The sequence below is a fragment of the Tauraco erythrolophus genome, chromosome 12 (assembly GCF_009769465.1).
Source record: "Tauraco erythrolophus isolate bTauEry1 chromosome 12, bTauEry1.pri, whole genome shotgun sequence".
NCBI classification, from domain to species: Eukaryota; Metazoa; Chordata; class Aves; order Musophagiformes; family Musophagidae; genus Tauraco; species Tauraco erythrolophus.
The window spans coordinates 11,301,801-11,328,338 of NC_141476.1; the positions used below are offsets into that span (position 1 = coordinate 11,301,801).

Sequence of the window (26,538 nt, forward strand, 5' to 3'; positions counted from 1 at the left end):
CTGACACTGCTGAGGAATGCTCTGTTTTGGAAGGTTTCTGTCCAGGCAGCATCTCGTGAGACCTGGGGATCTTCTGACTTCGTAGTGATGGATTTGCATCCCTGGAGTAAGACACTGCAGTACAGAAAAGTCCTCGGGGCAGGCGTAGTGAAACTTGTCTGATTTCATCCCAGCAGTCTGTATTGATCTCCTATCAAATGTGATGCAGATGAGTCTCTCCTTCTCTCAAGCCAGCAGAGTTTTTTCTCCTGTTCCTTGCCTTTCACACACATGCCCCTGAAGCAGTTTTCTGTAGCTGCACCAGCTCATCCCGAAGGCATGGGAGGTCTTGGCTGGCTGCAGGAACTGGCTGGCAGCTCTCAGGAACAGGACTGGCTCTTCCTCATTTACCACTGCTGAGGACCCTGGAGCTGGTGACTGACACCAGGGACCCTCAGCACCATTACACTTGTTGAAGGGAGGCTGTGGCTTGTGGTTGCTCTGGATGCAGTTTCTTTACTGCTGTCCTTCTATATCCTATTACTTTTTTTTTTTTTTTTTTCTGCTGTCCATTAAGTCCCAAATACATGAGATTTTGAGAATCTAAATGAAGGTGTGTTTTTTTTTTTTCCTAATAGAAATCAGACCTCCAAATCCTTCAAAATGAATGGGGTTGGGCATGCTGAGGAAGGCTTGGCAGCATCTTCTCTTTACCCTTTGAAGGACTCGCTATATTTAAAGGTTGCTGCTTCAACAGTACAGTTTCTGTTGAATTCAGTGTGGAAACAGGAGCCATTAACCAAGGTTGGAGCTGGCTGGGGATAGGATCTGCATCTCTGGGTATATGTAATCCCAGGTCTGTGGATCCCAGACCCACACCAAGAAATTACTCAGAAGTGGAGGAGCAAAGGAGAAATGGGGCACTTTATGACAAGATCCTCAGAAGCTGCTTTGCTTAAAGCAAGAAGAAATGGGAAGAACAATCGTCTCTGGATGGCTGAAATGGAAGTGATATGCAACCCAGATGGCCTCAGGTCTGGGACTTGGGGAAGGAGACTCTCCTGGCGCAAGGTTTTCTGACCAGGTATTACCCTCTCTTCCACCACTTCCCCACCCCACCTGCCTTCCCTAGGTACGTACATACCTCAGACTGCGGGCATAGCCCTCCATCCACACGAATGGAGACACAGCAGGCAAAAGAGCAGCACCCCTCCCGGGGACCCCAGGAAAAACTACCCCTACATGGATGGAAGCTTCAGTGAAGACGACTGGGACAAGCCCAGCAGGTATGGAGGGGTGGGAGGAGGCAGGGAGGCACATCTGCAGATGTGGATGTTGCTGCTTAGGGGCAAGGGGTCATGGGACTGTGATGGAGCAAACAGCGATGTCCCCGTCTCAGCATCAGACAGCCATGGGGAGTGGTGCTGGGGTGGTTATCTGATATTAACATATCTGTTAATGTTGAACCACTTCCACATTGCCAGGTTACCCTGGGTTGTAGCTCCGTGGCACCTCCGCCATGGCCAGGTGACATTTTTGTCTGGAGTTAGGGCGGTCTCAGCTGCATGGACCACAGGTTCTTGCCACGTCTCGTACTCCTGCCATGTAAAGGCTGCAGTATTTTCATAGTTTTGATGTAATAGATATGGTCAGGGCTGTCCACACACGTTGGCCAGACTTTTTCAAGTGAGGATGCAGCTTCACAACAGCTCAATGACACAAAACCAAAAACGCCAACCAAAGTTCTTGGAGGACCAGTATGAGGTTGAGTGTCCAAGTTAAAATCTCCCAAAGCTGTGACTGGACGTTTCTCCCCATCACACTTTGGCTCTTCCAACACCACAAAGAAAGCCACGCTGAGTGAACGTGGTTGAGTTAATCCCTCAGCGTGGGAGAAATCCTGCAACACCTCCCGAGCCTATGGAGGAGGCTGCAGCTGCCCCTCACTTTGGGTGAAAATCCTACTGGATCTGCCCTGCCAGAGGCTGCCCCTTGCTGAGCCGTGCATGGTGGAAAAGCTTCTTTGCCTCGTAACTAACCTTTCCCTTGACATCCTCCAGAGTCCCCATAGTTGTGTGTGTCGTGTTGTTACTGTTGGTTCTTTTTTTTTTTTTTTTACTATTTTTTTCCTTAACTTTTGTTTGTCCAAGTAAAACCCTTAGAACATCTCATGGCCATTTCCACCTATTTAAAGATGATCAAACTGGCAGGAAGGCTGGCAGCAGCGGAGACTTTGTTCTTGTTTTGCCTCTCAGCGAGAGCCAGCTCGCAGAGGTTGTTGATCCCTCGTGGCCCTCCCAGTGAGGCTGCCGACAGCTGAAGTTAGCAGATCTGAGCGCTCAAAGCCCCGTGTGTCCCTAATGAGGGCTTCAAGCCCTGATGTCAAAGTGCAAGTGAAACGGTTTGTGCCGCTGAGCCCTTTTTATTAGAGAGAAAAACAAAATCTCTCTAACCCTGGCTGCCTTTAGCCTGGAAAAACCTGCTGACCCAGTGGTGTGAGAGCCCGTACTGATTCATCCGCGTCCTGGATGTGTTATGTTGCTGATCTGAGAGGCAAGAAACTGGTGACTGGAAGGGACGTTTGGGAGCCTGGGAGCAGAGGAAGGAAATGAGTAAGGGGAAAGAATTGAAAATTCCTTTTGGGGGGAAATTTTGGTTTGTTTTTATGAAGTCTTACTGGGTATTTTTTTGACCTTTCTGCCTGGTGTGAAGGTTAGTGTCCTGTAAAAGATGAGGAGAGGTAGGGGGTAAATTTAAAATACAATAAGCCATGTCAGATACTGCTCTCTCCAGGCAGGCCATGATCCCACAAGGAGCAAAAGCTTGCGTGTATATGAGTTTATGCCTGCTACAGACTCCTGTTTACAGCAAAATGTGTGCTAAAGACTTTGCAGTTAATATAGATTTGAAAAAAGCTCTATTAATAGCCCAAGGAATCATTATATATTTAGTGGAGGCCAACCTATCTGTGACTTGTACTCAAGTAAAATGTTTTGACTTTGCTGAGTGGCTCTGGTGGATGAGTGTCCCTTCTGCATCTGCAGCGCTGATGACCATTAAGCCACACAAGATGCTGCCAGACGTTGCAGAGGTGCAGCCTTGTCCATGCAGCTCCTAATAAGATGTGTAGAAGATGCATTAGGGCCGCTCTAATGTCACTGTCCCCTTGGGGTCTCTCCCTGTGATACATTAGTGGGTTTATCATGACCTCAATTTAACACTACGGAGAGTTTCCTTCAAGAGGCTCCTGTTAAACTGAGTGCTGATGGTCTGAGTTTTGCACAGAGCCTGGGGTTTGGTAAGCAGTGTCCAGTGTCACCTACTTCTCTGGCTTGTTCGGAGAACTTCAGCATGTTTAATTGCTATTTGCTGTAGAAGTCTGAGAATTGAGCCTGGCTTGTGGTCAGAGAGAAGAGATGCTAAAACTGCCAAGGTGGGAAATTGGCAGAACCCACCCCCAGCAAGATGCACATGGTGTTCACATTAATATGTGTTTGTAGCAGCTTGAGAGAGCTGCTCTGTCTCCTTATTTTCTGTTGTGGGTAGTACTGGTAGCAATCTTTACATGGCTGCGAGTGCCTGTTATATAGCAAAAAAAAGAGACCTCCTGAAAATAAGAGCTCAGTGCCTTGGCCATCCCAAAGCAAATGAAACTTGGTTTGTATGGGTTATACATGACTCTTGATATTGCTGGCTGTAGCGTGCGTTTGCTTGTCCGGCCAAGGGCAATCATTTTTATATACATCTTTGCATTATTTACTCTCATAGAGACCTAATGTATTTATCATTTTCTCACCATGTCTGTTACCCTCTGTGTTTTTCTCTCTCTTCTCAGGTGTTCTGTGTCTCAGATCTGAGCTCTATCCCATCAGCCTTTGTACTAACAGTCTCTGAGGCTCCTGGTTTACCCATAACGCATCCTTTTTTCTTTCACTTCTCTATTTCACCAAAACGTCTTCCTAAACCTACAATCTTCCTACAGGCACTTTTTAATTTACCCTTTGAACTTTGACATTACTACACCAACTTAATTCTTCCTTTGAAGGACACTTGCCCCGTTAGTAGATGCATGGAGGTCTCGTATTCGGACTCTTGTCTGAAAAGTTCATATTGTTTGCTTTTGTATATGAAGACTCTTCAAGTCTCTGCTTTTACTGGTGAGACACTTGCTGTAGCCTCGCGGCTTTCATCCCGCTGCAGAAGAGTGCTGACAATGTTTGGTTCCTACGTTACAACAGATACCCCAACCGCCAAAATGGCCTTGAGACCACTCACGAGGATAGTTTTTGGCGTGTTTTTGGAGAAGCTTTGGAGGATTTGGAAACATGCGGCCAGTCTGAACTTTTGAGGGAGATTGAGGTAAATCGCTTTCCGAATTTGCTGCTGATCTGACAGTTTTGCTCTTGCCGTAAATGTTAAGACTGTTTCCCCGGATCTGTTAATTGCCCGTAGCATCCCTGCGCTGCCAGTGGTGTGAAGAAGGGTTTGAGTCTAATCCATGTCAGTGTTTGTGCTAATGGATAACTATGTCTCATTAGACAGTTGCTTGCATGCGCTTTTTCCCTGCGCTGATGACTTACCCACCAGCAACTCCACGCTCTTTCTGCAAACTGTTGCTGGCCAACAATCTTCACATGACTGTTGGCAAATCCCTATCAAATGGTAAACCCTCGGCTTGGAAAGATATTGTCTGTCCAAAGCACTTAAAAGCCAAGCGAAAAGAGCCCCCAAAAACCCCACTGGGACTGAAGCCTTGACTGGCTTCAAATATAGACAGGCCCAACATATATCTTGCATTCAGCTGTCACTCTGCCGGAAACTGTTTCAGTGAAATGGGTAATTGAAAGCTTTTCAGCCAGCCTTCCCCATGGAAAAATCAGAGAAAGTAATTGCTTCCTGCAGAAATAAAGGTGTTTCCTCTCTTCACAAGCCACTTTCTCTCTTCTTTATCCAAAATGCTTTGGAGGTCATGTTATTGTGTCCGGTTATAGGATGAGGAGCCTGGATTTCTAAGCCGTGGGATGCAAATAAAGGCCTCCTTCAAGACTGTCGAGTAGTGGGAAGCAAACCTCTGCCCGATTCAGCTCCCGAGGCTCAAAAGAAGGAGCAGGAGCCCATTAGCTCATCTTCCCCCCTGTCTTCTGGGTGCAGAGGACTGAGGAGAGCTTGCTGGGTCGTACCCGCCGTCACCCGCAGTGGGACTATTTTTATGTACAATTACATATTGCTTAGGCTTCAGAGAAAAAGGCGATTTCTGAATAATTGGAGGTGGAAAAGGAAAGTCCTGTTTTGGTCTATATGTGAAAAAATTGGTGACAAGGGACTTTCTAATTGTTCTTTCCTCCTTGATCCTCAGCAACTGTAAGTGGGGGAGGAAATCTCAAATTTATTGTGCTGAAACACAAAAGAGTGTATTTATTATTTTAACTGCTTAAGAAAATGCTGACTTAAGAAACCCCACAACCCACACACAACACCCCCCCGCCCCCCAAACTATAACTTCTTCCCTTGATCACTTATCTCCTGGACCTGAATGTATTTAGAAATTAGTTTAGGCAGGTGCTACCAACCATCCTGAACTGTTGCTGCCTACTTAAGAAAAAGTACCCCTCTGAAATGATGCATAGATGCTTCTCTTCTGTATAATGACTGGCATCTAAATGTAAAAGAAGGAATTTGTTTGGCTGCTGTGAAATGCCAGGACAGAGAAAATATCTTTCTGCCCAATCCTTTTCCTTTTCCAGGGATCCATGGTGCAGGGATGTGTGGGCTTTTGATTCATGCTGGTTTAAGGCTTTGGGGATTTGATGGTTATAGAAATGCTTTAAGAAGTGTAAAGACATCTTCCAAAAAGCTGAGCACCTCTAGAGTTTTGGTATATTTAGCACATTTCTAGAATATTTTGAAAAGTTCTGAGGACCAAAGGAAAGTGCTGTGTTTTTAGCACAAGTCTGATGGGTTTCACCTCCCTTTTTATTAAATCCAAAGTACTGCTGATCCCTTTTTATTAAATCCAAAGTAGCGCTGATCTGTTCCTCCCTTTCCATGTGCCCATCCTTCCTGAGCCGTGGTGTGGGATATGCAGTGCTCACTGGGGCTCTTGCTATATCGTGGGTTTCTAAGCCCCAGCTCTTGGCCTTCTGCGATTTTATGACAGTCACAGATTTATTTCTCTTTTAATTTTTTTTTTTTAATTTGACTCTTCATGCTCTATATTTGAAAAAGGGCAAGAGTCACGCAGGATAACGCATGATAGCCTGGAAACAGGTTCACACACAGTAGCAGTCTACTCCCAGACTACATGATATGGGTAGAAACAGACTTTTTCCAGTATGTCTAGTGGAACGTGTGTCCTCACTTTGCTTTGAGGGCAAGCAAGACATGGGGAAAAATAACACGGGGCAGCCACAGGCTGGAGAAGTCCAGAATTGTCCTTTCTGTCGCTTGCGCTTAACCCAAGCACCTAGCGAATTGCTTATGATGCTGCAAGGAGTATTTAAATATCTTGAATACAGAGAAGGAGTCGAATGCTGTAGGAGCAGCGTGATGTTGGGTACTGGCCAGTTACAGGATTTGCAAGAGGGAGGACAGTAGCACGATGCGCACAGACCTTCCGGTTCTCCTCCCTGGCTCAGTGATGCTGGTGTTGGTGCAGCATGGCACGGCGTCCTGAGGGGTGCTGAGGTTGCCTGAGGTCAGTGGACAAACATACCCCAGTTGGCTGTACTGCTGTTTGTTAATCTGCGTTTCAAGTACGTGGTAACTCAACAGTCCTTCCAGCATGTAGCAGGTGTTTGAGTTTTGTCCAAACTCCAGCTAATCAGTCATTTTTGTGTGAAGACTTGAAAAGTGCAAAGCTTAAAGATTTTCTGTATTTTATCCATCCCCTGGTTGGGATAATGTGGGTAGTGCAGACATTGTCGTACTGCCACCAGAATTCGCGTTATTTGCCTTTGTTCCAGCTTGGAGCAAAGAGATGGAAGGTCGCAATTAGAGATTCAGTCAGATGATATTTCCCCCGTGCGCAGGAGCAATTGCTCTTTCACTTGCCACATTTAGCATTGCTGAATTTTGCTGTCTGCTCCCTACCTCTCCTTTTCTTTCTTCTACCTTTTGACATTTAATGGGACTGCAGAACCTTGGAGCCTGAACTTTGAAATGACAGTTTTCATTATGCCATTTAAATGGACTCTGTGACCTGGAGCCAGTTGAGGTTCCACAGACTGGATTCTTGACTCCTTCATTAGCTTTGATCAATGTAATCTCATTAGTGAAAAACGTTGCCAAATGGAGTAGAATCTACTTAGGGGCATCTTTTAATGGATGCTATCAAGGATGACCAGGCTTAAATACTACTTAATTTCATATTTTTAACTCAGTTTTGCTCAGTGATGGCTCCCATTTACTGACAGATAAAATCCTAATCTCTCTGCTGAATTGGCCTCAGTGGAGTCCTGGGTATTGACTTCCCTGGGCTGTTGCCAGCACTGTGCAATGCTGATGGTGAGCTGTAGCCTACAAGGAAAGGCTGGAGAGCCAGGCAGACACTCAGTATCCTGAGATCTGGATGTTCATACTCCTTGACTACCAAGAGGATTCCTGCACAAGATGAGATCTGCTGGCTCTGTGTAGAACAGGTCATCAAAACATAAGGAAATGCTTCACAAATGTGTCCTTCTGAGATAAAGCTCCGTGTTGGGGTGGGAGAGCACACGGCAGGTCAGCGATAGATCTGGCAGCAGTAGGCTCCTGAAGTCTAGAAATGGCTTTTGTAGCTAACTGGAAAAGCTTCTTGGTACTTAGTTTTCTGATTAACAAGAACAGTGGTGCCCTGCTGTTGTTGTCTATGCCACTTTTGTTGCCATGTGGTCGATTTCTTCCTGCTGCCAGCTTAGCAGAGTGACTTTGTGCCCTTGCCCTACAGGCATCCATCATGACGGGGAGCGTGCACAACCTGGGGCTGGAGGGCAGCAAGCTCCTGCTGGACTCTGTCAACCCATCAGGACTGAGCCCATTGAGGAAAGCAAACTCCAGCTGTGATGAGGGACAGACCGAGGGTAGCAGCTCCCCTGCCAAGAAGAATGAGAGGAACCTGGACATGAAGAAGATTGAAAAGGAGATGAAGGAAATCATGTCCCCTACCCCTCTCGAGTTTCACAAGGTCTGTGTTGCCAAGGGCTCGTCTGGCTGTGGCACTGTGGTACCTCAGTGGTTAAAGCTGTAGAAGCTTTGCAACCTTGTAGAAAATCTCCTTTGTTCAGAGGGACTCCCAGATAACGTTCCTTGTTAAAGCTGACCCCCACCAAGGTCTGCAGCAGAGGTGTCCAGAGGGTCAGATTAAGATGAAGGGGCCTCTTTAGAAGAGTAATGAGATTTAGCTGCCATGCTTCAGCGGGTTTCAAATCTGTGCTTCGCTGTTTCCCTTTATTATATGAGATTTCCAGGTTCTTATGTTCTGGAGTTCATTAATTGGTGCTACAGATACAAGCGAGAGAGCTCAAAGTATGATCCCATGGAGATCCATCAGCCTTTTTCCAGTGGCACACTCCATTCAGTAGGCCGTTTTTTGGATAGAAAATAACTTCTAATAACTTTAAAATAACTTATTTTCCCCTCCCCTTCTACTCCACCCAGTCTTTCCTGAAGGGTTGCAAATGGTAGGACCTCAGTGATGGGATACTTGTTTGAATTCACGGTAGCTGAACGTAGCCAGTTTAAGCATGGTGCAAGACAACGGTAATTAGAAAAAGTAATTAACTGTAGAAGCTGCTGATGCAGAATGCAAGCAGGGAAGGAAGCTGGAGGGGTTTCAAAAAATTTTATTACCTTTTCCTTTCCTAATGTGACTTTAGAATGAAACCTGCAGTTATGGTAGCTGGAAAAAAACAGCTTTTTCATGTTTGATCTGCTCTTGTCCTTGAGGGCATGACAAATGTGTCTTTGAATAAAACTCCTTTGTGCCTGAAGGAGGAGAGCTGTGTAATTAGGCATGTTACAGGGTGACTTTTCATTCCTCTGGAGCATCTGGTGTTGGCTGTGTTTGGAGATGAGATTGAGGCCAGGTGGGCGGCTCCTGTGCGTCATCCTGGACACTGTCCTTCCCAAAGACCACACCTCCATGAGGCTCACCCAGTCAAGAGAACAGTGACGAAGTTAGAGCCTCACCGTAGAGATGCAGTCCCAGTTCATGGGAGGCAATGGGAGATTTTGGTGGTGTTGGGGAATCAGTTGTCCCTGATTCCCAGTGTTACCCCATGGCAAGATACGCTTCCAGCAGTGCACTCCTCCTTTAGATGAGGTCAAAGCGTGACATGCTCAAGGGAAGGGTGATGAGGTTACCTGTTTCTTGTCCTCAGTACATCAGCACTTATTGATATGAGTTTTCTGAAAAGAACTCATGAATAATATGAAGTTTAGATGTTCCTGCAGAGTGATACATTATAAATGAGCTGTCTTCATGCTTGACACACTACCTTGAAAATTCTCTGTGAACATGTTGATTTTTCCTGTGCTAGTCTGGCATACACAGAGGATGCACAATGTAACCTGGGCCAGGGAAGGCAACGCTGCATTAATAACTCTTGCTTTGTTGCTCTTTGGGTGAAATATGGTAGCTGTCTGTGTTACGCTGCTTGTGTTTCCTTTCACGTCCAAGGGAGAGGGACTGTCATGTGGTTGGTTATATGCAGGTCCCCAAAGCACTTCTCCATATGATCTACCTGAGATGATGATGGTGTCTGGTAAATAAGGCTCAACTTGTATTAGCTGCCCAGGCTAACAAAAATCTGCCCAGGAGACCCAGAGCAGAATTGCTGTAGGTCCACACGCATTACCTGTGTTACTCCTACCCTGCCAACCCTGTACATCTCCTCCTTCCTCTGCTGCATTAAAACATGGGTGTTCTGTTTCTGCCCCTTCAGATGACACTTCACAAAGACCCGGAGAGTGAAGACTTTGGATTCAGTGTGTCAGATGGCCTGTTAGAAAAAGGTGTCTATGTAAATATGGTCCGTCCGGATGGGCCAGCAGATCAGTGTGGCCTCAAGCCATATGACAGAGTGCTTCAGGTAATAAATGCAAAATGCAGTTCTGGAGGCTGGGATGGAGTGAATGAGTGGCTGAGAGGAAGAGAGAAGTGAGACCCATCCATGACAGCACTAACTTTAATGAAAGGTAATAGTTAGCCAACCAGGTGAGCTCTTAGCCACCAATTACTCAATGAGACCTGTGTTTTATGATGAGAAATCGCTAGGTAGTACCCCCAGGTGGTACCCCTAGGCTTTACCTATTCCAGGACACAGCCTGTCCCAGCACTGGCCGTTTTGACCTTAGGCAGCTCAAACCAACCAGAAAGCTGTATTGCATCCTCTCCTCACCCTCGGTCCTTTCCCTATCATGTAACAGGGCGATTTTGGGATGAACTAGACTGTGTTGACCAATACATGTTCCTGCGAAGCCCCGTGTGGAGTTAAGTGGTATTCACGAAGTTCTGTGCATGCGTTTGACAACTAAAAGAGTTTTCTGGGAAACACATCCTCCAAGCAAGGTGTTTTTCATGGATATTTTTCTTTGAAAGATACTTGATCTGAAGTAGCTGATGCAGAAACAGAATAAAAATTCTGGTCAAAAGCACAGTCTGTAATAAAAGTGACCTGGGCGTATCGGACTACCAGAGGGACAGTAAGACCATGGTGAGTTTCGGAGACTGGAGAAGAGCTTCATGTGGATGGAAAAAACCCCACTATTTTAGCTTTGAGGCAACTCAGAGAGCAACTGAGAAAGTGCAACCCCAATGGAAAAATTGCCGCCATGTGGAAATGCAGATATTGTGACCGTATTTGGAAACACTCAAATACGTTTAGTTTTACTAATTTCTAGGCGAGGGTTGTTAGCAGTAGGATTAGAGCCAATATATTATGTACGTCAGGTAACTGGAGAACTGGCAGCGCTGTGGGGAACCTTGTTTAAGCTTGTTATGGTCTCCAGCCAATTGGCTGCTATACAATTATTCCTTCTCGGCTTCAAATAAAAGATGGTGCAAGAATGAACAAGAAGCTAATTAGGCTCTGGGCTGCCTTTCTGTTGAATGTTGGATGTGTCACTTTTGGTGAGTGCCAAGTGCTCTGGGAGGTGTGCCCAAAATCCTAAACAGAGCGGTGTGGAGACTTTCGACACCCCCTTCCACGTGCTACGCTGCACGGCTGACACCTACAAGAAGACGAGGTGATTGCCATCGCATCGATGTGCGGAGTTGTGAATGAGGGATTACAGACCTGGAACAGGCAGCTCCCGGCAAGAGGTATGGAGCGGCGTTGCTGAGGATGCTTCACAGTGCTGCTGATTATGGGCATGATGATGTGCCTGAAGGCCAGCGAAACACCTCGTCCCTGCTGTGACAGACTCTCTGCCTCTTGGCTGGATGGAGTAGCTGAAGCACAGCATTGCAAGCTCCTGGCTTATCTCTCCTTGTCCACCTGTGATCTAGAAATTATCCTTAGTTACTACACTGCAAGGAACAGTATTGGGGTCATCCATATGGACACCAGCTAGGGCAGGGGGACACTGGTGCTGTCACGGAACCCAGCTCCATGGGCGTGTGTTAATGCTGGGAAAGGGTTTTGGATGGAAGGGTTGCATGGACTCGTCCAGCCTTTACCCAGAGTAGGAAGCAGCACCTGGCCCCAGGGGTAATGCGCTCCAAAGGTGGGTGGAAAATTCCTTTTCTCCTTTCCCTGCTTCCCCTCCCCATGCTGTTTACCAGCCCCTTTCATCCTGGAACTGTCATGGCACCAAGCCCAGGAGCTCTGGTAGCTGCAGGCAAGAGAGCTGGGTGGTTCTTGCAGGTGAACCAGCCTAGAAATGCACTTGAAGGTCTTCAAGAGACAGCGTAAAAGTGCTTTCGCTGCTGAATACTGCTGAGAGAATTTGCAGCCACCTTCTGGGCCCGTGTGAAATGCATCCAGACTCCTCTGAAATGAAGGATGTAAATGGGGAGAGGACAAGCAGAAACTGTTCAGTATAGTCTGAATTTACTGCTGGCTGAGCTGGAAAATGGTCGGCAGAAGCCTCAGGGTCCGAGCTGTATTTGTTTTCTAGGCGCTGCATATCCCGCATCACAAATTTAAGGCCAGTAAAAGCCACGATGGCGAAAAAATGATGGAAAATGGCAGCCTTTCTCCTAGAGTCCTGAACTGGAGAACTGTGCTTGAGCCCTGCAGTGTTTAATACTTTTAGTACTGCCCCAGACACTTGGGGTCAGGGTTTATGCCTGATTTAGACTTTTTTCCCCCCTTCCTCTACCGATTATTGCATCATTTCTCAGCTAAGCAAGATGTGCTAAGCCTGAAGGGATGCCCCTGTCCCACTCCGCTGTGAACTCGGAGTTAGGGACCCCCAAGAGTTGTGTGTTTTCACAGATGTGGTTTTAGCACCAACCTTGCGTTTTCTGACTAACAAACATGGTCTTTCTGTTGTTCCTCCCCATGGCACATCCTAAATCCATCCTGGCAGGTAAACCGCGTCCGAACAAGAGACTTTGACTGCTGTCTGGCTGTTCCCCTGATTTCGGAGGCTGGAGATAAGCTGGACCTGGTGATTAGCCGGAACCCCTTGGCACTGGCTGCCAACGCTCCCCCGGAGGGTAGCAGAGAGCTGCCGGCACAGGCGGCCCGCGGCACTGAGGTCAAGGCGAGCGTCCAGACGTTCTGAGCAGCAGGAGCAGAGCAGACGGTGCCCGAGGTCTCTGCTGAGCTGTTGTGGTGTTTGGGGTGTTTTTCCTGTTCTTTTTTTTGCACTGGTATTTGTAAACGCTGTGTGTACCATCACCTGGAAGTGGGGAGGTGGGTCTTCAGTGAGCCTGTAGACCGCCAAATATTGCTGGATGCGCATGTTGGGCTGTGGGCAGTGCTGGCGGTGGGGCGAGCTGCCGACAGGAGGAAGGAGCATCCCCAGCCATCGCCCGTGGCAGGGCATCACCCTGCGCTCCAGCCCTCGGGGCACGCGGGGTCCTGCCTCCGACATCCTCCTCATCCTGAAGGCCTTGGCCACCCTATAAACACACATGGTGCTATTATGTTTCTCGTTTGTTCAGTTAATCGTGTACAGTAAGACTGAAGCGCCCTTCCTTTTCTGTTGTGCCCAGCTCCATCCTTTAAGCACTCCTGGTAAATCCATTTCCCAGCCCCTTGCACTGCTGGCGCAGGGCTGTGGAGAGCGCTGTTTGAAGACATTTTGAACGTGCTTGAGAGTGGCTCGATGCAGTTCTTGCTCAAAAATGGGTTATTTGCAGCTGCCTCCTGCCATCCCCATCCATGCTCCCTGCCAGGCCGACTCGCCCTGTGGTGGGACGAGCCGCCTCATCCCGCCATCGATTCCTGGCAGCGATGTGGTTACTGGTGCTGGAGTGGTTATTATGGAGCAGAAGGCTGTACCCAAGGCCCCAAATCCCCAGCCACCTTGCTCGTCAGGGCTTTGTGGAGATCTCGTGCTGGCAAACCTGGCCTGTGCCCACAAGTAAATAGAACAGCCATCTTCCCAGGGCTGTCCCTGAGACTTTGAATTAGGAAAACCTTGTTGTCTTCTGTCAGGCAGTGGCATGAGAAGCCCTTCGTTGGATGGAGGTTGTGTGTCCTGTGTCCTGCGTGGGCTGGGCAGTGCGTGTGGCCATGCAGGTTTGGCTGTGATGTTTGCATCCGTTTCCTCCCCTGCCTGCCATCTTTCATGTTTAGCACTTTATGATGATGTTCATGTCCCGGTGAGCCTGGTGTCGCTTTCCCCAGGAAGGCTCGGGCACAGTGGAGACAAGGAGCTTGCTCGGTTGGATGCCGCAGCCTCGGTGCCCACCGCCCCCGTTCCCCGCTCGCCCTTTCGGTCCCTCCATCACCGCCTGCATGCCGGTGGTGCGCGTAGGGTGTCGGATGGGTGTACAGCACACGTTTGTCGCTTTGCTGAGCCAGGACTTGTCCCCCCACGTCTATCCCCAAGCCACTTTGCGGCTCTGTCCCTCCGCGATGGCGCGACTATCAGGGTGTTTCTTCCAGACACATGCCCAGCCCCATCCAGCTATTCGTCGTTGTAGCCATTTCCTCTTCGAGTATGCAATATCCCATACCATTGCTGCCACAACTAGATAATGTGCCATAATTGATACTGTGGAGCATTGACAGTGCAGCCGAAAGTGTTTTTATATGCAATATTCTGAGCAGTGGAAGCTCACTGGGGCTTCTCATAGGTTTTTAATGAAGACTTTTATTAAAGGCTTTAAAAAAAAAAGGAAGAAAATCTTGGTCCTTGTATCCCTTCCTATGCATTTTGAATGATATGAAGATGAAATGCATTACTTAAATGTGTATTTTTATCCATATATTAGAGTGTATTCCTTGTAAAGTATTTTTATATGCTAATTTTCTTATGTATCTATGAAAGCACAATATTTAAAAGTACAGCATTTCAAAGAATATTTTAGTCCTGTTTTGGACCTATTTGTAAATCTCTGTATTTAAATGGGATTGCAATGACTTCGACTTTTTTTTTTTTTATTAAATAAAAGCAAATGAAATGCGTTTGTTTTGGTTTGTGTCTCTCTGCTGGAGGATGATAGTGAGGCAACACTCTGCTTGCAGCCCTGTTTTAACTTGCCACAGGACCCCTAGTCAGGAGATGCCTTGAAGGACAGGGGAAGGGCACACGGGGCTTTGCTGGGAGGCTGCTCCTTGTAAGGCTACCAGTGCGGGACTGGGGTTGTCCCTTGCCATCGTCCAGCAGTGGGACTTGGGTCACTTCTCTCCCTGTGGACATGGAGGCAATTTTGCTGTAGCAGTGCTAATAGGAGCTAGAGATGCCTGTGCACATGGTTACAGCATCGCTTGCAGCTCCACTTGGCCACATTGGAAGTCTTACTGGGTTAAACTCGGGCTACTTCATGGCAAAACACTGATGCAGCAAAGCACGTGGTGACCATGATGTGGTCATGGCAGTGTTGGCAAAGCTGTGGTTAATCCCTGGGGAGGGGTTAGGAAACCACTGGAGGACGATGTGCCGGCAGGAGATGTCCCATCTGGCACTCAGCACCCTGCAGCTCCAGTGGGGTGCCTTGGGGAGCTGCACCGAGGTAGCCAAATTATCCCACTTGTGAAACCAGACATCCAAATAGATGACTGCCACAAACCCAGGATGTAACTCCGTGTGTCCCTGCATTAAGGATTTCATCCCTTTGCTCTTGCAAAGAAATTTTGTGCACCTCTGCACACCCAGCGTGGGCAGCGCAGGCTGGGATGCTCCCTGGATGAGGCCGTAGGGAATCTCTGCTCACCAGCAAGGGAAGGGTGAGCTGGATTTTGCAACCCTCCAGAGCCAAGTGCGTAATGCAGGAATTTTCAGAGGACTGAGCATGGTATGGAAATGCTCCTGGTTAGACGTGGGGAATCATTGCTACATAAACAAGCCTTATCTGCCATCCCTGGCCGCCCTGCCGGGGAGCAGGCTGCGGAACGAGCCCCTTCACACCTTTGGCACCAGGGACTTTGCCAAAGCCGCGTGGAGCCAGCGAGGTGCTGGGGCCACGGCAGGTTTAATGTGCCCGTGCAACGTGACTGGCGGGGTTTGGGTGCGTACAGCAGGTAAAAGGTTAGCACGGTGCTGCGCCCCTGGAATGCGCTGCCGGTCGCCTCGGCGGGCAGCGTGTCCTCCCGCTAATGTCACCTTGTGTCCCATGGACCTCGGCTGAGGGAGCCAGCTGCAGCCATAGGCAGGTGACGGCTGCCCATGGCAGGTATGTGAAGCTGTTTGGCAGCAGCTGGTGGCACTTCATGGTGTTTTTTTAAATTATTTGTTTATTTGATTTTAACCTGAGACACATCGCAGTTGCTGTCTGTGCTGGTATCAGGCAGCTCAGCCCAGGCATTGCTTTGCCAATGGGAGGAGAAATCCCTGACAAAGTCCTCAGCACTCAGCAAAACAACCAACCAAACCAAAAAAAGGCCAAATAAAGACAACTGTGGGGCTAATCCTGGGCATGGGCGGAGGGCTGGAGGCTCTGCAGTGATTAGGGCCTGATGCACAAATGCTGAGCAGCTTTCCATTTCACAAATTGTAGCCACCTATATGTTGTTTTCTTTCCCTATCTCAAATCAGGAGTCAAGGAAAGGCGTCTCTGGTTTAACCTTCATCTGCTTGATTCAACAGGCCATCAGTGAGCCTTAACTGACCAGTTCCATACACTAGGAAAATAAATGCTGAGGTTTTTTTTTATATATATTCTTTCTTTTTCATCCTATTGGGCTTTTCTGATGTATTTGAATCCCCAAGGTGGAGGTGCCACGCAGCCAAGATGGTACAGATGGCAGCTGGCAATGCCCTGGGGTGGGCTGAGCTGGGGTGGCTCAGCCCAATGGCAAGAGCTCCCCAGCAGTAACTGATAACGCTGCACCCATCTGCCTGTGCCCCAGGGGGGCCAAGGAAAGCTTGTATTTGCGGGAACAGTCTTATGAAGACAACAAAAAGCAAAAAAAAAAAAAAAAGAGGGAAAATGGAGGGGGAAATATAAAAAAAGGCTAATATCTCATGGCCTTGCAAGACTCAGCACATGCCCAACTGCACATGATGAAGAGTCAGTCTAGGGAAAGCAAAGCACAAGTGAAGTAATGCTACAGGCTGGGCAAGAGAGAACCAACATGAGCTGGGACCACCATGAACCCTTCTTCGTGTTCAGCCAAAGCTGTTGCTGAGGGGGAAAAACAAACAAACAAATCATCCCAAACTAAATCTCTGTTGATGACCCAGAGTTTAGTTCTTGCTGGGCAGCGTTTACACAGTGTCAAGGCCTTTTCTGATGCTCGTGCTGCCCAACCAGCAAGTAGGCTGGAAATGCAGAAGAAATGGGGTGGGAACACAGCTGGGATGGCTGATGCCCTCCAGACCAAAGGGATTCCCCCACGCCATACGATGGCAAGTGCAGAAATACCACCTCGGAGGCTGGAGGTGGGGAGTGGTGGCCATTGCTGGGGACCAGCTGGGCTTTGGCTGGTTAGTGCTGAGAAATTTTCTTTCACATCACTTGTTTTTCTTGGTTTTTGGTTTGTTTTTTGCTTGTGGGTTTTTTTTTCTTCTTCTTTTTTTTTTTTTTTTTTTAATTATTAAACTGTCTGTATCCCAAACCATGAATTTTTAAACTTTTACCCTTCCGATTCTCTCCCCATCCCAGTGGGTGAGCAATCAGCTGCGTGGGACTGAGCTGCCAACCACGGTGAAACCATGGCAGATGTGAAGTCAGATTGTGAGCTGGGTTTATATGTACATATATTAAAAATTAAATAATAAATAAAATGGAATATTTCAGAAGGACAAAAAAACCCCAAACCAACAACCCTGCAATAAATAATATGTTTAAAGGAAGAACTGAGCTACTCAAAGACCAAAAAAAAAAAAACAAACAACAACCATCCACGAGCATAGCTGGTTTATAAAGGAAAGTTTTATTTTCTGTTATAAGGTGATTACAAACTCATCTAAAAAAAGCAAAGATGACTTAAAAATATCCATATACATTTTATTTATCTAAAAAGCAAAACAGAAACTGCAAAATACAAACATTTACCAAATACACAAAGGCTAGGGTTTTTAGGATTAAATTACACTCCAGGATTTTTTTCAAATACAAATATTCCGTTTTAGAACACACAAAAAATGTTTTAAAAATATTTTTAAAGTTTTTTTTTTTAAAAAAGTTCAGATGACATTTTTTTAAAGAGGCCATCGTCAACGTTGCCTCCTTGCTGTATGTGCTACTCATCACATTACTGTAGTCACAGTTGCTAGGAATTTAAATAATAAAAAATACCACCACTGTTTTTTAGCCAAATACATCAAGCAAGATGGACCACCTCTCACAACGTGAAGTCCCTGGCAACGTTATCAGGTAACAATCACAACATTACACTGGAGAAAAAAAAACAACATCCTATTGAACAATGAGCACTTCAGAACAGTACTGGGATGCTGCAATGCTGAGAGACTGTTGCTGGTTTCCAGGACTGGAGCAGATGACAAACTAACTCTACTTGCTTTCTCAGGCTTATTAATTTTTTTTTTCAGCCTCTCAACATTATTTTGCCACTGTTCTCATGTATTTTTTTCCTTTATATATTGATTAAAAAAAATTCAAATCTTTTAACATCTCAACTGCAGAAGCAGATAGATTTAGAAACAATACGTATCATGCCAACACGTACTATGCTACAGGACCGAAGCCTTCCCTGCGTATGCACACACACAAAAGCATGCATGCACAGCTCCATAGCAAAATCAAGCTGCAATTTTTTTTTTTAAAAAAAACACCCTATATTTGTCCCCATTACTTCTTTTGATTTTTCAAGTCAAGCCCTGTTTGCCCAGTGCTACAAATGGGAAACTCAGGCGCACTATCCCACTGAGCCAAATCACGGGGAAGAACGCGCCCCCTTTTAAAATGGGGGCAGTTTGCTTTACTGCTAAAGCTCAGGGCCATAGTAAAGCTTGAAGTGATTAAATTCTGACGCTTTTACTGATTATTTCAAATTAGCACACAGCAGTGAAACAAAAAGGTCGTGTCTGTGCTGCCATTCAATCACCCAGCAACACCCACAGGGTCAGGCTCTTTTCCAGTTGCAAGCCCTGTTGCTGAAGCTTCCCACCTTTGATGGGGATGAGGGAGTGATTTCTTTTTTTAATGATGTTTTCGACCTGCAAAATTTCGAGCTTTCTTCTTTTTTTTTTGGTCAAATGCTGTCTGAAGCATCATCTGTCCTTCCTTTAGGACAAGGGGAAATTGAAATCACCAATTCACACTGACAATTGGAAAAAAAAAACACAAAAAGTTGACTTTTTCTGTTTATTTTTTAATAGAAACAAACAAATTCAGATTTTTTTTTCTTTAAGCAGAGACACATTTTCCATGTACAGACTTGTTCTGGGAAGGCAGAAAAGAGCCATGATCCAGTGGAGTGTGCAGGGTTGGAACAGGCAGTATTCCAGCTGGGATACTGCTAGCTATGCTGGAAGTCTCTCTTGAGCAAGCTTTCCAGTAAATGCAAATTGACCATTGATACCAACAGAAAATTTTGGGACCAAAATATAGACCTCACAGGGCCTCTATTGCACTAGTTCATGGGTTTCTTAGGTGTCAAGTGCACCGAATCAACCGAATACTTTCTGTCTCAAGCTTTGATTACAAGAAATAAAACAAGCTACCAGGGTCTGACAGTTCCTGACCTTTGCTCATGCAAATATACATATATACAACTACACGTTCAATCCTAACCACAAGGCTTTGGATGCTGATTTTGGAGAAAAACAAGTCCAAGGCAGCTGCCTGAATCCACACCACACCCAACCTGCTGTACCAGGAGCCACACGGCACTTACAAGGAGCCAGGAGTGTTATCGAGGCTTCCTTGGAGGAGCCACAGTCCAGGATTTTGTCATTACTTCCCCTCTTCCACCATGCTCACTTTAGGAAAGGCCATTTAGACACCCTGGTAGGTTGGCTCTTTGCAAGCAAGTGCTGCTTAAATCTTCTCAGTTCTCATCCTAAACAGCTCTGCAAGACTTACACACATGATTCGCAGCCTAGGAATAGAAGCAATGTCCCCACTTGTGTGCGTGCATATGAGGGTGAAAGATTTCATTTACTAGTCTACTTAAACACAGATTTTTTTATTTTTTTTTTTTTATTGAAAGCGAGCAACTTCCATTGAATCTCCTGGAAATGATGTCAGGGTCATCTTTCTTCCAAGTGTACTTGAGCTGCTTAACTAACTTGTCCACTCCATTCAACACACAGCTTATTTAACATTTTATATACATTATGCCTCCATGAGTGATCTTGGCAGTGACCACAAGACGTGGAAGCTAATCATCAGTTATTCAAAAACGTTAAAATCCTTCTCCCACAGATGGAGTTTTGCCATTGATGCAATGAGTGGGAGCTTTGAACCCAAGTGTGACAAGCACGACCTCAGCGAAACTGTAAATCTCCTTCACGAGTAGAAACAGAGCGGGAGGAGACTTGTAAAAGGCCTATCGAATGGAAATGTCCATGTGTCTTCAGATCTACTTGACTCATCTAACGCTGAGACAGAGAAGAGGAACCAGGAGTATCTGCAGTTGAGACAGGAGGATGTACGCTGGACTGAACACAGCTGCAGGAGATGCTGTCCTGACGGTGACGTTAAGGGCTCTGCTGATGGTTGTTGGGGTTTTTTTTGGTGTTAGAGCAACTGTTAAGGCTGCACCTTTTTTTTTTTTTCCCCTCTTTTCCTCCTCTCCCCAAGAACAGCAGCAAAAAACAGTTTTGCTGAGCTTTTTTTCAGCAGACCGTTCCTAACTCCCCTCCGCTCCAGGAGCTGTGTGGCTGCTGCAAGGTGACCACCAGCATTGCTTTAGATGGCAAATACAGCTGCCAGGCTTTTGTATTTTCATTTACAACACAAGAACAAATCCATTGTGGACCTACTATCTCACACTTTAAAGGGGACTTTTCTAAGTGTGTGGATCTGTTTGGACCAGATGAAAAGGAAAACTACGGATGAGAAGGAAAATGAGAACAATAACAACAACAACAATAAAAAACAGTTCTGTTTATGAAATCATACTGTTTAAATACCAAAATACAGACTACTGGTAAAGTCCCTTACAATAGATGCCCATTCAGTGAGATCATAATTAGTGACAGGTGAACTGAAAAAGTTTGGAAAATTGAGAAAAATAAGCAGCAGGTTGGAGAATCTTGCGGGGTAAATGTTCCCCTTTACATTTCTACTATCTTGATTTTAGTTCAGCTGGAAATAAATACTGCTGAATCTCTGCCGTTTTCAAGCCCAGAAGAACCCATGAATATAAAGGTACATGGAATATGAAAAGGTGGGGGGGGGGGTGCCTTGGTTTGTTTTGGTTTTAAACTCAGGGATCTGGTTCTAAAGATCTCATGCCAAAACTGCACCAACTTTTCCCTGGATCCAAACCAGTTCATCTATGACTAGTCATGATATTTTAATACAGAGTGCCTCATTTACATAAAACAGGTAAAATAGGTCACAAGTGTTTCAACAAGTAAATTAGGAAAAAAACAATCAGTTGTATTTGCAGTCGGGAATAGGTAGAAAACATAGCCTTTTTAAAAAATATTTTTCAATAAATTTGGCAGAGGATCATGTTGAATCGGAAATTTATCACCAAGTTCAGAAATCTGGTAACAAAAGTGTTAAGAAGAACCGAAACTATAAAAATGAGAGTTTGCTCACTGGAACTCAAATCCCAGATAAAACAAGAAGAATTAATTATCTTTTTTTTTTTTTTTTTGAGGGGAGGGAAGAGGGGAGAGAGGAACTCTTTTCCAGAAACAATAATTTCTTAGCTCTTCGTAAGTCCCAGCCCTCCCTTGCAGTCATGCTAAAGAGCACAGCAGGGCCGGAGAAGGTGACACAGAGAACGCTTCAGTGAGGTTGTTGCATATGTGCGAGACATTTTCACTTGGTACATGGAAGCGACTGATTTGAATGGCACAGTTTCTATCGATATGGGGCTGGGTTCTAGTTCTCTAATAGTTGTATTTTGAAAGGTGTAGTATTTGCCCTCTGGTTCTTCATGCAAAAACACTCTCCACAACGCGGGATATGGCAGAATACCCAGTGAACGCACTGGAGACATCTTTGATGTAGCCAAACCATTTTTTCCCCTAACTAAAGCTTGTCTTAGCTCTGTAGCACGAAAGTGATGTGCAAACTGTATCTCAAACACAAGTTATATGACAAGTGTGTGTGTATATATTATATATATAACAAAAAAATAACAAATCAAATATCAGTGTTTCATCTGCACTCACAGAAACCATTAATTTAGACCCTCTAAACCTGCTACTCCCTCTTCATCCAGGCAAGCATGCCTGATTACTGCAGGCACTAACTGTAACTCAAAAATGAGGGTCCAAGCTGAAGCCTACTAAGAGAGTTATTATTGATTACATTTCCTTGCCTCTGATACTTAAAGGTTAATAAAAAAAAATAAAATTAGCTGTATGCATGTTTGTTTATTTTGGACACATTTGATGACACTCACTGGCTCACAGAATTTCTCCAGTGACTGTTGGATGGTTATTGCCACCAGCCCAGCAGGTGACATCCAGCTGTGGAAAAGTTTCATTTACAACTCTCGTAATACAGCAACCAGAAAAAGAAAACAAAAGTAATTCTGCCGTGGCTGGTTTTGTTGCTGCAGCTCAGCTATCTGATGTAAAAATGTGTATGAATTCAAACCAGAAAGATTTGGTATTTTATAGATCCAGCCACTTTTTCCTTTTTCTAAAAAAAATAAAATAAAAAAAAATAATTTGGTCCATCTCTTAGTTTTAAATCACACCTTTTCTGTTACAGGAAAATCAAAAAGCTAATCAACAAGTGTTTGTGCTGCTGTGGCCAGATAGCCCATGGGATAAAAAAAAAAAAAATAAAACTACTGCGTAGGAATGTTAAGAACTGGATATGTTCCTTTTTAAATCACAAACTCTGCCCTGACAGACCAGGCTGACAGCAGAATAAGCAGCTACAAACTCTGCTTTTATCAAGCATTTCCTCTAAAAACCTTTGGATAGCCTAACTGTGGTATCATAAGAAGGAAAAAACCTCTCCCTCTAACTCAATGCCCACAAGAAAAGGCTGAGTTCAGCCAGAGAACCTGTTCCCAGCACAACCTGCTCAAGTTTTGTTGTTTTTTTTTAAAAAAAAAAAAGAAAAGAAAAGGGTTTTGCCCATGTTTTGGACAGTCTTCAGGGAGCAATTCCCCATGGAAACACCCACCTGGCCCACATGAAGCAGAACCCCCATTCCTACACTCCTTGTAGTGGTTTCTCTTCACTCCCCAGTCTAACACGGAACAGTACATAATTCCTTCTGACCAAATACAAAACGTTTCAATGTTACATGTTCCCTTTCCTTAACGTAAAATCCTAAAAGCCCTGTTTCTTCAGCAGATAAGATTCGTAAGCCTCATAAATATGTCTGCCATCCTCCACCCCCTCTAAAAAAAAAATAATAAAATTACAATTTAACCCAATGATGGGCAAGGAGACTGGGAGCCCTGGCTCCACTGCTGCTATTTAGTAACGTGGGACAAGGGACTTAGTCCTTTTGTCTGTTCCCTTAACAGTAACCCCCCCCACGCCCCCCGCCCAAATAAATAAATAAAGCAAATCCTGGTTACTGAACTTGGCAAAGCCTTTTTGAGATACATGGATGAAAAGCACCTGTTTGCCGAGTGATATTATTATCTTCATTACTATTATTATTAACAACGTGTCTGTTACAAATGCTGGTTACACCAGGTGTAGGTGAGCGGTGTTGTTCCTCCTGCTGGGGATGACCTGGTTTGTGCTCACCTTTGGACAGTCAGAGTCCACAAGAGATTCTTTTATTTTTCTGCCCGAAATCAAAGTCCAATAATTAACATGCAAACAAACGAGCAAGCGAACGTCTGAAGTACCCAGAGGGCAGGTGCTGCTTGTCCCCTCTCCGCTCCCGGGCACTTGCTCCTGCTGCCCCAGGGACAGGCTGTCCCTCCCAGTTTGCAGAATTCAAGTTTACACCAGTGCCACCACACTAAAATCAGCTTTGCTGGAAAACTCAGGAGCAGGTACTCAACCTCCCTGCTCACGCACAAAGAGCAGGCATTTCATTTAAGTAAAAAAAAACCCAACAAAACAAAACAACAAAAAAAAAAACAAAAAAACTGAAAAAGTAAAAAGGAAAACAAGAAAGAGTGAACCATGCCAAATCCTGCAAATGCCTTCCTAAAGCCCTCCTCTCGTCTGTGTGACAGGGTCCCAGGGAGGGACAGCCGCAAGGCTTTCCACATCCACCTTCTCTGCCTCCTGTGCAAACCCTCTGCTCCAGCTGCCCGGCTGTATCTTCACTCAGGGACTGCAAAAAACAGAACTGTCCCCTTTCCCTAACGTGACCCTGAAGCCTGTCGTTTACCACAATGGAACCAGAGGGTAGAAATACTACACCTTTGAAAATTCTCTTGAAACAGTGTGGTTTTTTTAATCCTATCTCTCAACAGAGCTCCTTTTGTGTGTTCTGTAGATTACCCTGCTCCCAACCATACCAGCACCTAAAATTGCCTTCTGAGACTTGAATGTATTGCTGGCAAGACAATCAATTCAAGTGGTAAGGTGTATAATATTTAGAGATAAAGATATATATATTTAAAAAAACCCAATAATAGTAAATTCCTGTAATATGTCTAGTCTGATATGAAAGCTCTCCCTCTACAGAGAGACATCTGCTGTGATTACCTTACAAAATATTAAAAAAAAAAACACACACAAAAAATAACTTTCTCTGTGAGAAATAAAAATAAATCCTAGTGCAAATATAAAGCTCTGTAAACCTGGTCCTATGAGAATCTACGGTTAGTAAACGGCAGTTAAAGCAGGTTTATCCTCTCACAGAGAGAGCTCACATCATGGTTTCCACAATGATATGAGTTGGCTTGATCAATCCGCCATTTGAAGTTCCATTGGGGCAGAACGGGGTGCCGCTCTCCGTTTCTTTGGACCACCGATTCACTTCCTTGGGAGCAGCCACGGCTTTTATCCTCTGAAAGAAAGAGGAAAAGCAAAGGTTAGAAGACCAAGTGGCCCCTGCGTCTCCACGTGCAGGATGGAGGACGTGGCAATCCGAGGACGGGGATGGTGGTTGTCAGAGACGTGCATGAGTTGCGTGGCTGTGCAACGATGTGTGGAGCCGGGCTGTGGAGCACCACATTCAACTCTTGCTCAGCTGCAGAGCCTGACCACGCAAGTCAGACATGAGAGGGCATTCACGGCGTGGGCATTCATGGCGTTATCCCACATCCTGCACCCTGGGCTTTCAGTGCTGCAGCAGCTGCTGCTCAAATTATGTCGGTTCTCCCTCCTCATTTAGAAACAACCCTGCCTTTTAGCCCAGCTGTTTGTTGCCAAGTGGCAACTTCTCTTCTCCACCTCAGTTCACAAAGGAATAACTAAATGGCATCTGACCAGTGTTTACTCTCTTTCCTTTCCTAACATGGTCTTTGAGAAGTGTTTTGGCTACTTTTAGACTTGTCTCTCAATAGATGGTGACAATGTAGGCAGGAAAATAAACACTCATGAAAATGCTCTGGCCACAGCTGAAAAAGACCATTAACACTTGGAGGAAAACAAATGCAAGTGTTTGTGCCCTGGGAAATGTTCTTTTTTTATTCTGTGCTCTCTTTTCTCCTAACCCTAAGTGTCCTATTTTCTCCTCCAAGAATACCCTGGGCTGCATTTAAGACCGTCTCATTAGGCAAAAACAAAACTAATCTGAAACTTTAGAAGAGAATTGCCAAGTTTCATGCTTGCCCAGTCTCTAAAAACTTTCCACTGGAAGAAAAACAAACCAGGGGAACCTGCACTGAACTGCAAAGGGCCAGAGATCGCCTGCAAATCCAAACGCGAGAGAATCCGCCCTGTCAAGTCTGAATCTGACCCAAAGATCAGGGCAATCTGGATCCAGTGTTTTGATTCGATTCATCAGGAATTAAAAAAAAAATATTTAAAAAGCCATAAAGTGAAGCCTACTGGCAGGAGGGTTTGACTTTTATTCAGTTCCCCAGAGTGAAGGCCATGCCTGAGAGCCACATGATCCACAGGTGGATCTGAATTTCCATGAAATTCGATGAGCTCTTAGACAGCTGGGTTTGACCCAGGTCTCTTCTCTCTTGTTTTCTCAGTGATTTGTAGGATGGTACTTCCTTGCCCTTGTGGGCTGGAGAAGAGAGATCTGGCACTCGGAAGCACCCAGTCCTTAAGCACTTGTCTGCACTCGGAGGCAACGATTTGCCAAGCTAGAAACTGCTGAAGTGGCACGCAAGTAAAATCACCTGGTGTTTGTCTGAGGACAGAAGGCTTTGTGTTTGTTCTGGTTCTACTGTTTGCCCAAAGTACAGGTGATCTTTAACAGTCTTATTTGCATTCACTGCAGGAGAGGCACCCAACTTTGCCCTACCCAGACAAGGTGGCGGTTTGCCCAGCATTGTGCTTATTTTGTATAAAACACAGCAAGTTAAAGCTCCCATTCTCCTCTGGACAGACACCCGGTTGCTCTTACCTCAATAAGCGACCCATCTGACTGTATGATGCGGATGACCATCACCATAGGGATGCAGATCATGGAGGAAAGGGCAAGAACCCAGCCCAGGCCAATTGCCCAGTCTGGGTATGTGTAGACCTTGTTGTAGGTCAGTGGTTTGTACTTGGCCAAAGAAAAGACAAAGCACCCCTGTGGATGAGAAAGGAAATCAAGGTGAGGCTCAAAAAGTGCTGAAAGCAGTAGGGCTCTGCTGCTACCACCAGCCCTAAGGAAGACAGGCAGTGAAAGGCACAGCTGATGGATACCACATGTATTTTAAACCAATGGGGGAATCATTCCTCCATTTAAATTCTTGAAAGAGCATCTGCATCTGCTTACAGGTAAGCTACTGCTTGACAACAGGGTGTTAAGCAATGGTGCTGAACAGCTGCAGTACA

At 45.6% G+C, this 26,538-nt stretch overlaps 2 protein-coding genes across 2 annotated transcripts in view; one reads left to right on the plus strand and one right to left on the minus strand.

Annotated features, from left to right (window-relative positions):
* GRIP2 (glutamate receptor interacting protein 2) overlaps positions 1-12,687 on the plus strand; it is a 114,470-nt gene extending 101,783 nt beyond the window's left edge. Inside the window, exons 20-24 of the mRNA XM_086619261.1 lie at positions 1,112-1,265; positions 4,218-4,338; positions 7,904-8,140; positions 9,900-10,046; positions 12,490-12,687. Coding sequence (XP_086475387.1) covers positions 1,112-1,265; positions 4,218-4,338; positions 7,904-8,140; positions 9,900-10,046; positions 12,490-12,687 — 857 coding nt within the window. The remainder of the gene's footprint in view (positions 1-1,111; positions 1,266-4,217; positions 4,339-7,903; positions 8,141-9,899; positions 10,047-12,489) is intronic.
* A 10,466-nt stretch (positions 12,688-23,153) lies between these two features.
* The window catches only part of SLC6A6 (solute carrier family 6 member 6), a 52,507-nt gene continuing 49,122 nt past the window's right edge, over positions 23,154-26,538 (minus strand). Inside the window, 2 exon segments of the mRNA XM_086619225.1 lie at positions 23,154-24,604; positions 26,120-26,290. Coding sequence (XP_086475351.1) covers positions 24,464-24,604; positions 26,120-26,290 — 312 coding nt within the window. The 3' untranslated portion in view covers positions 23,154-24,463.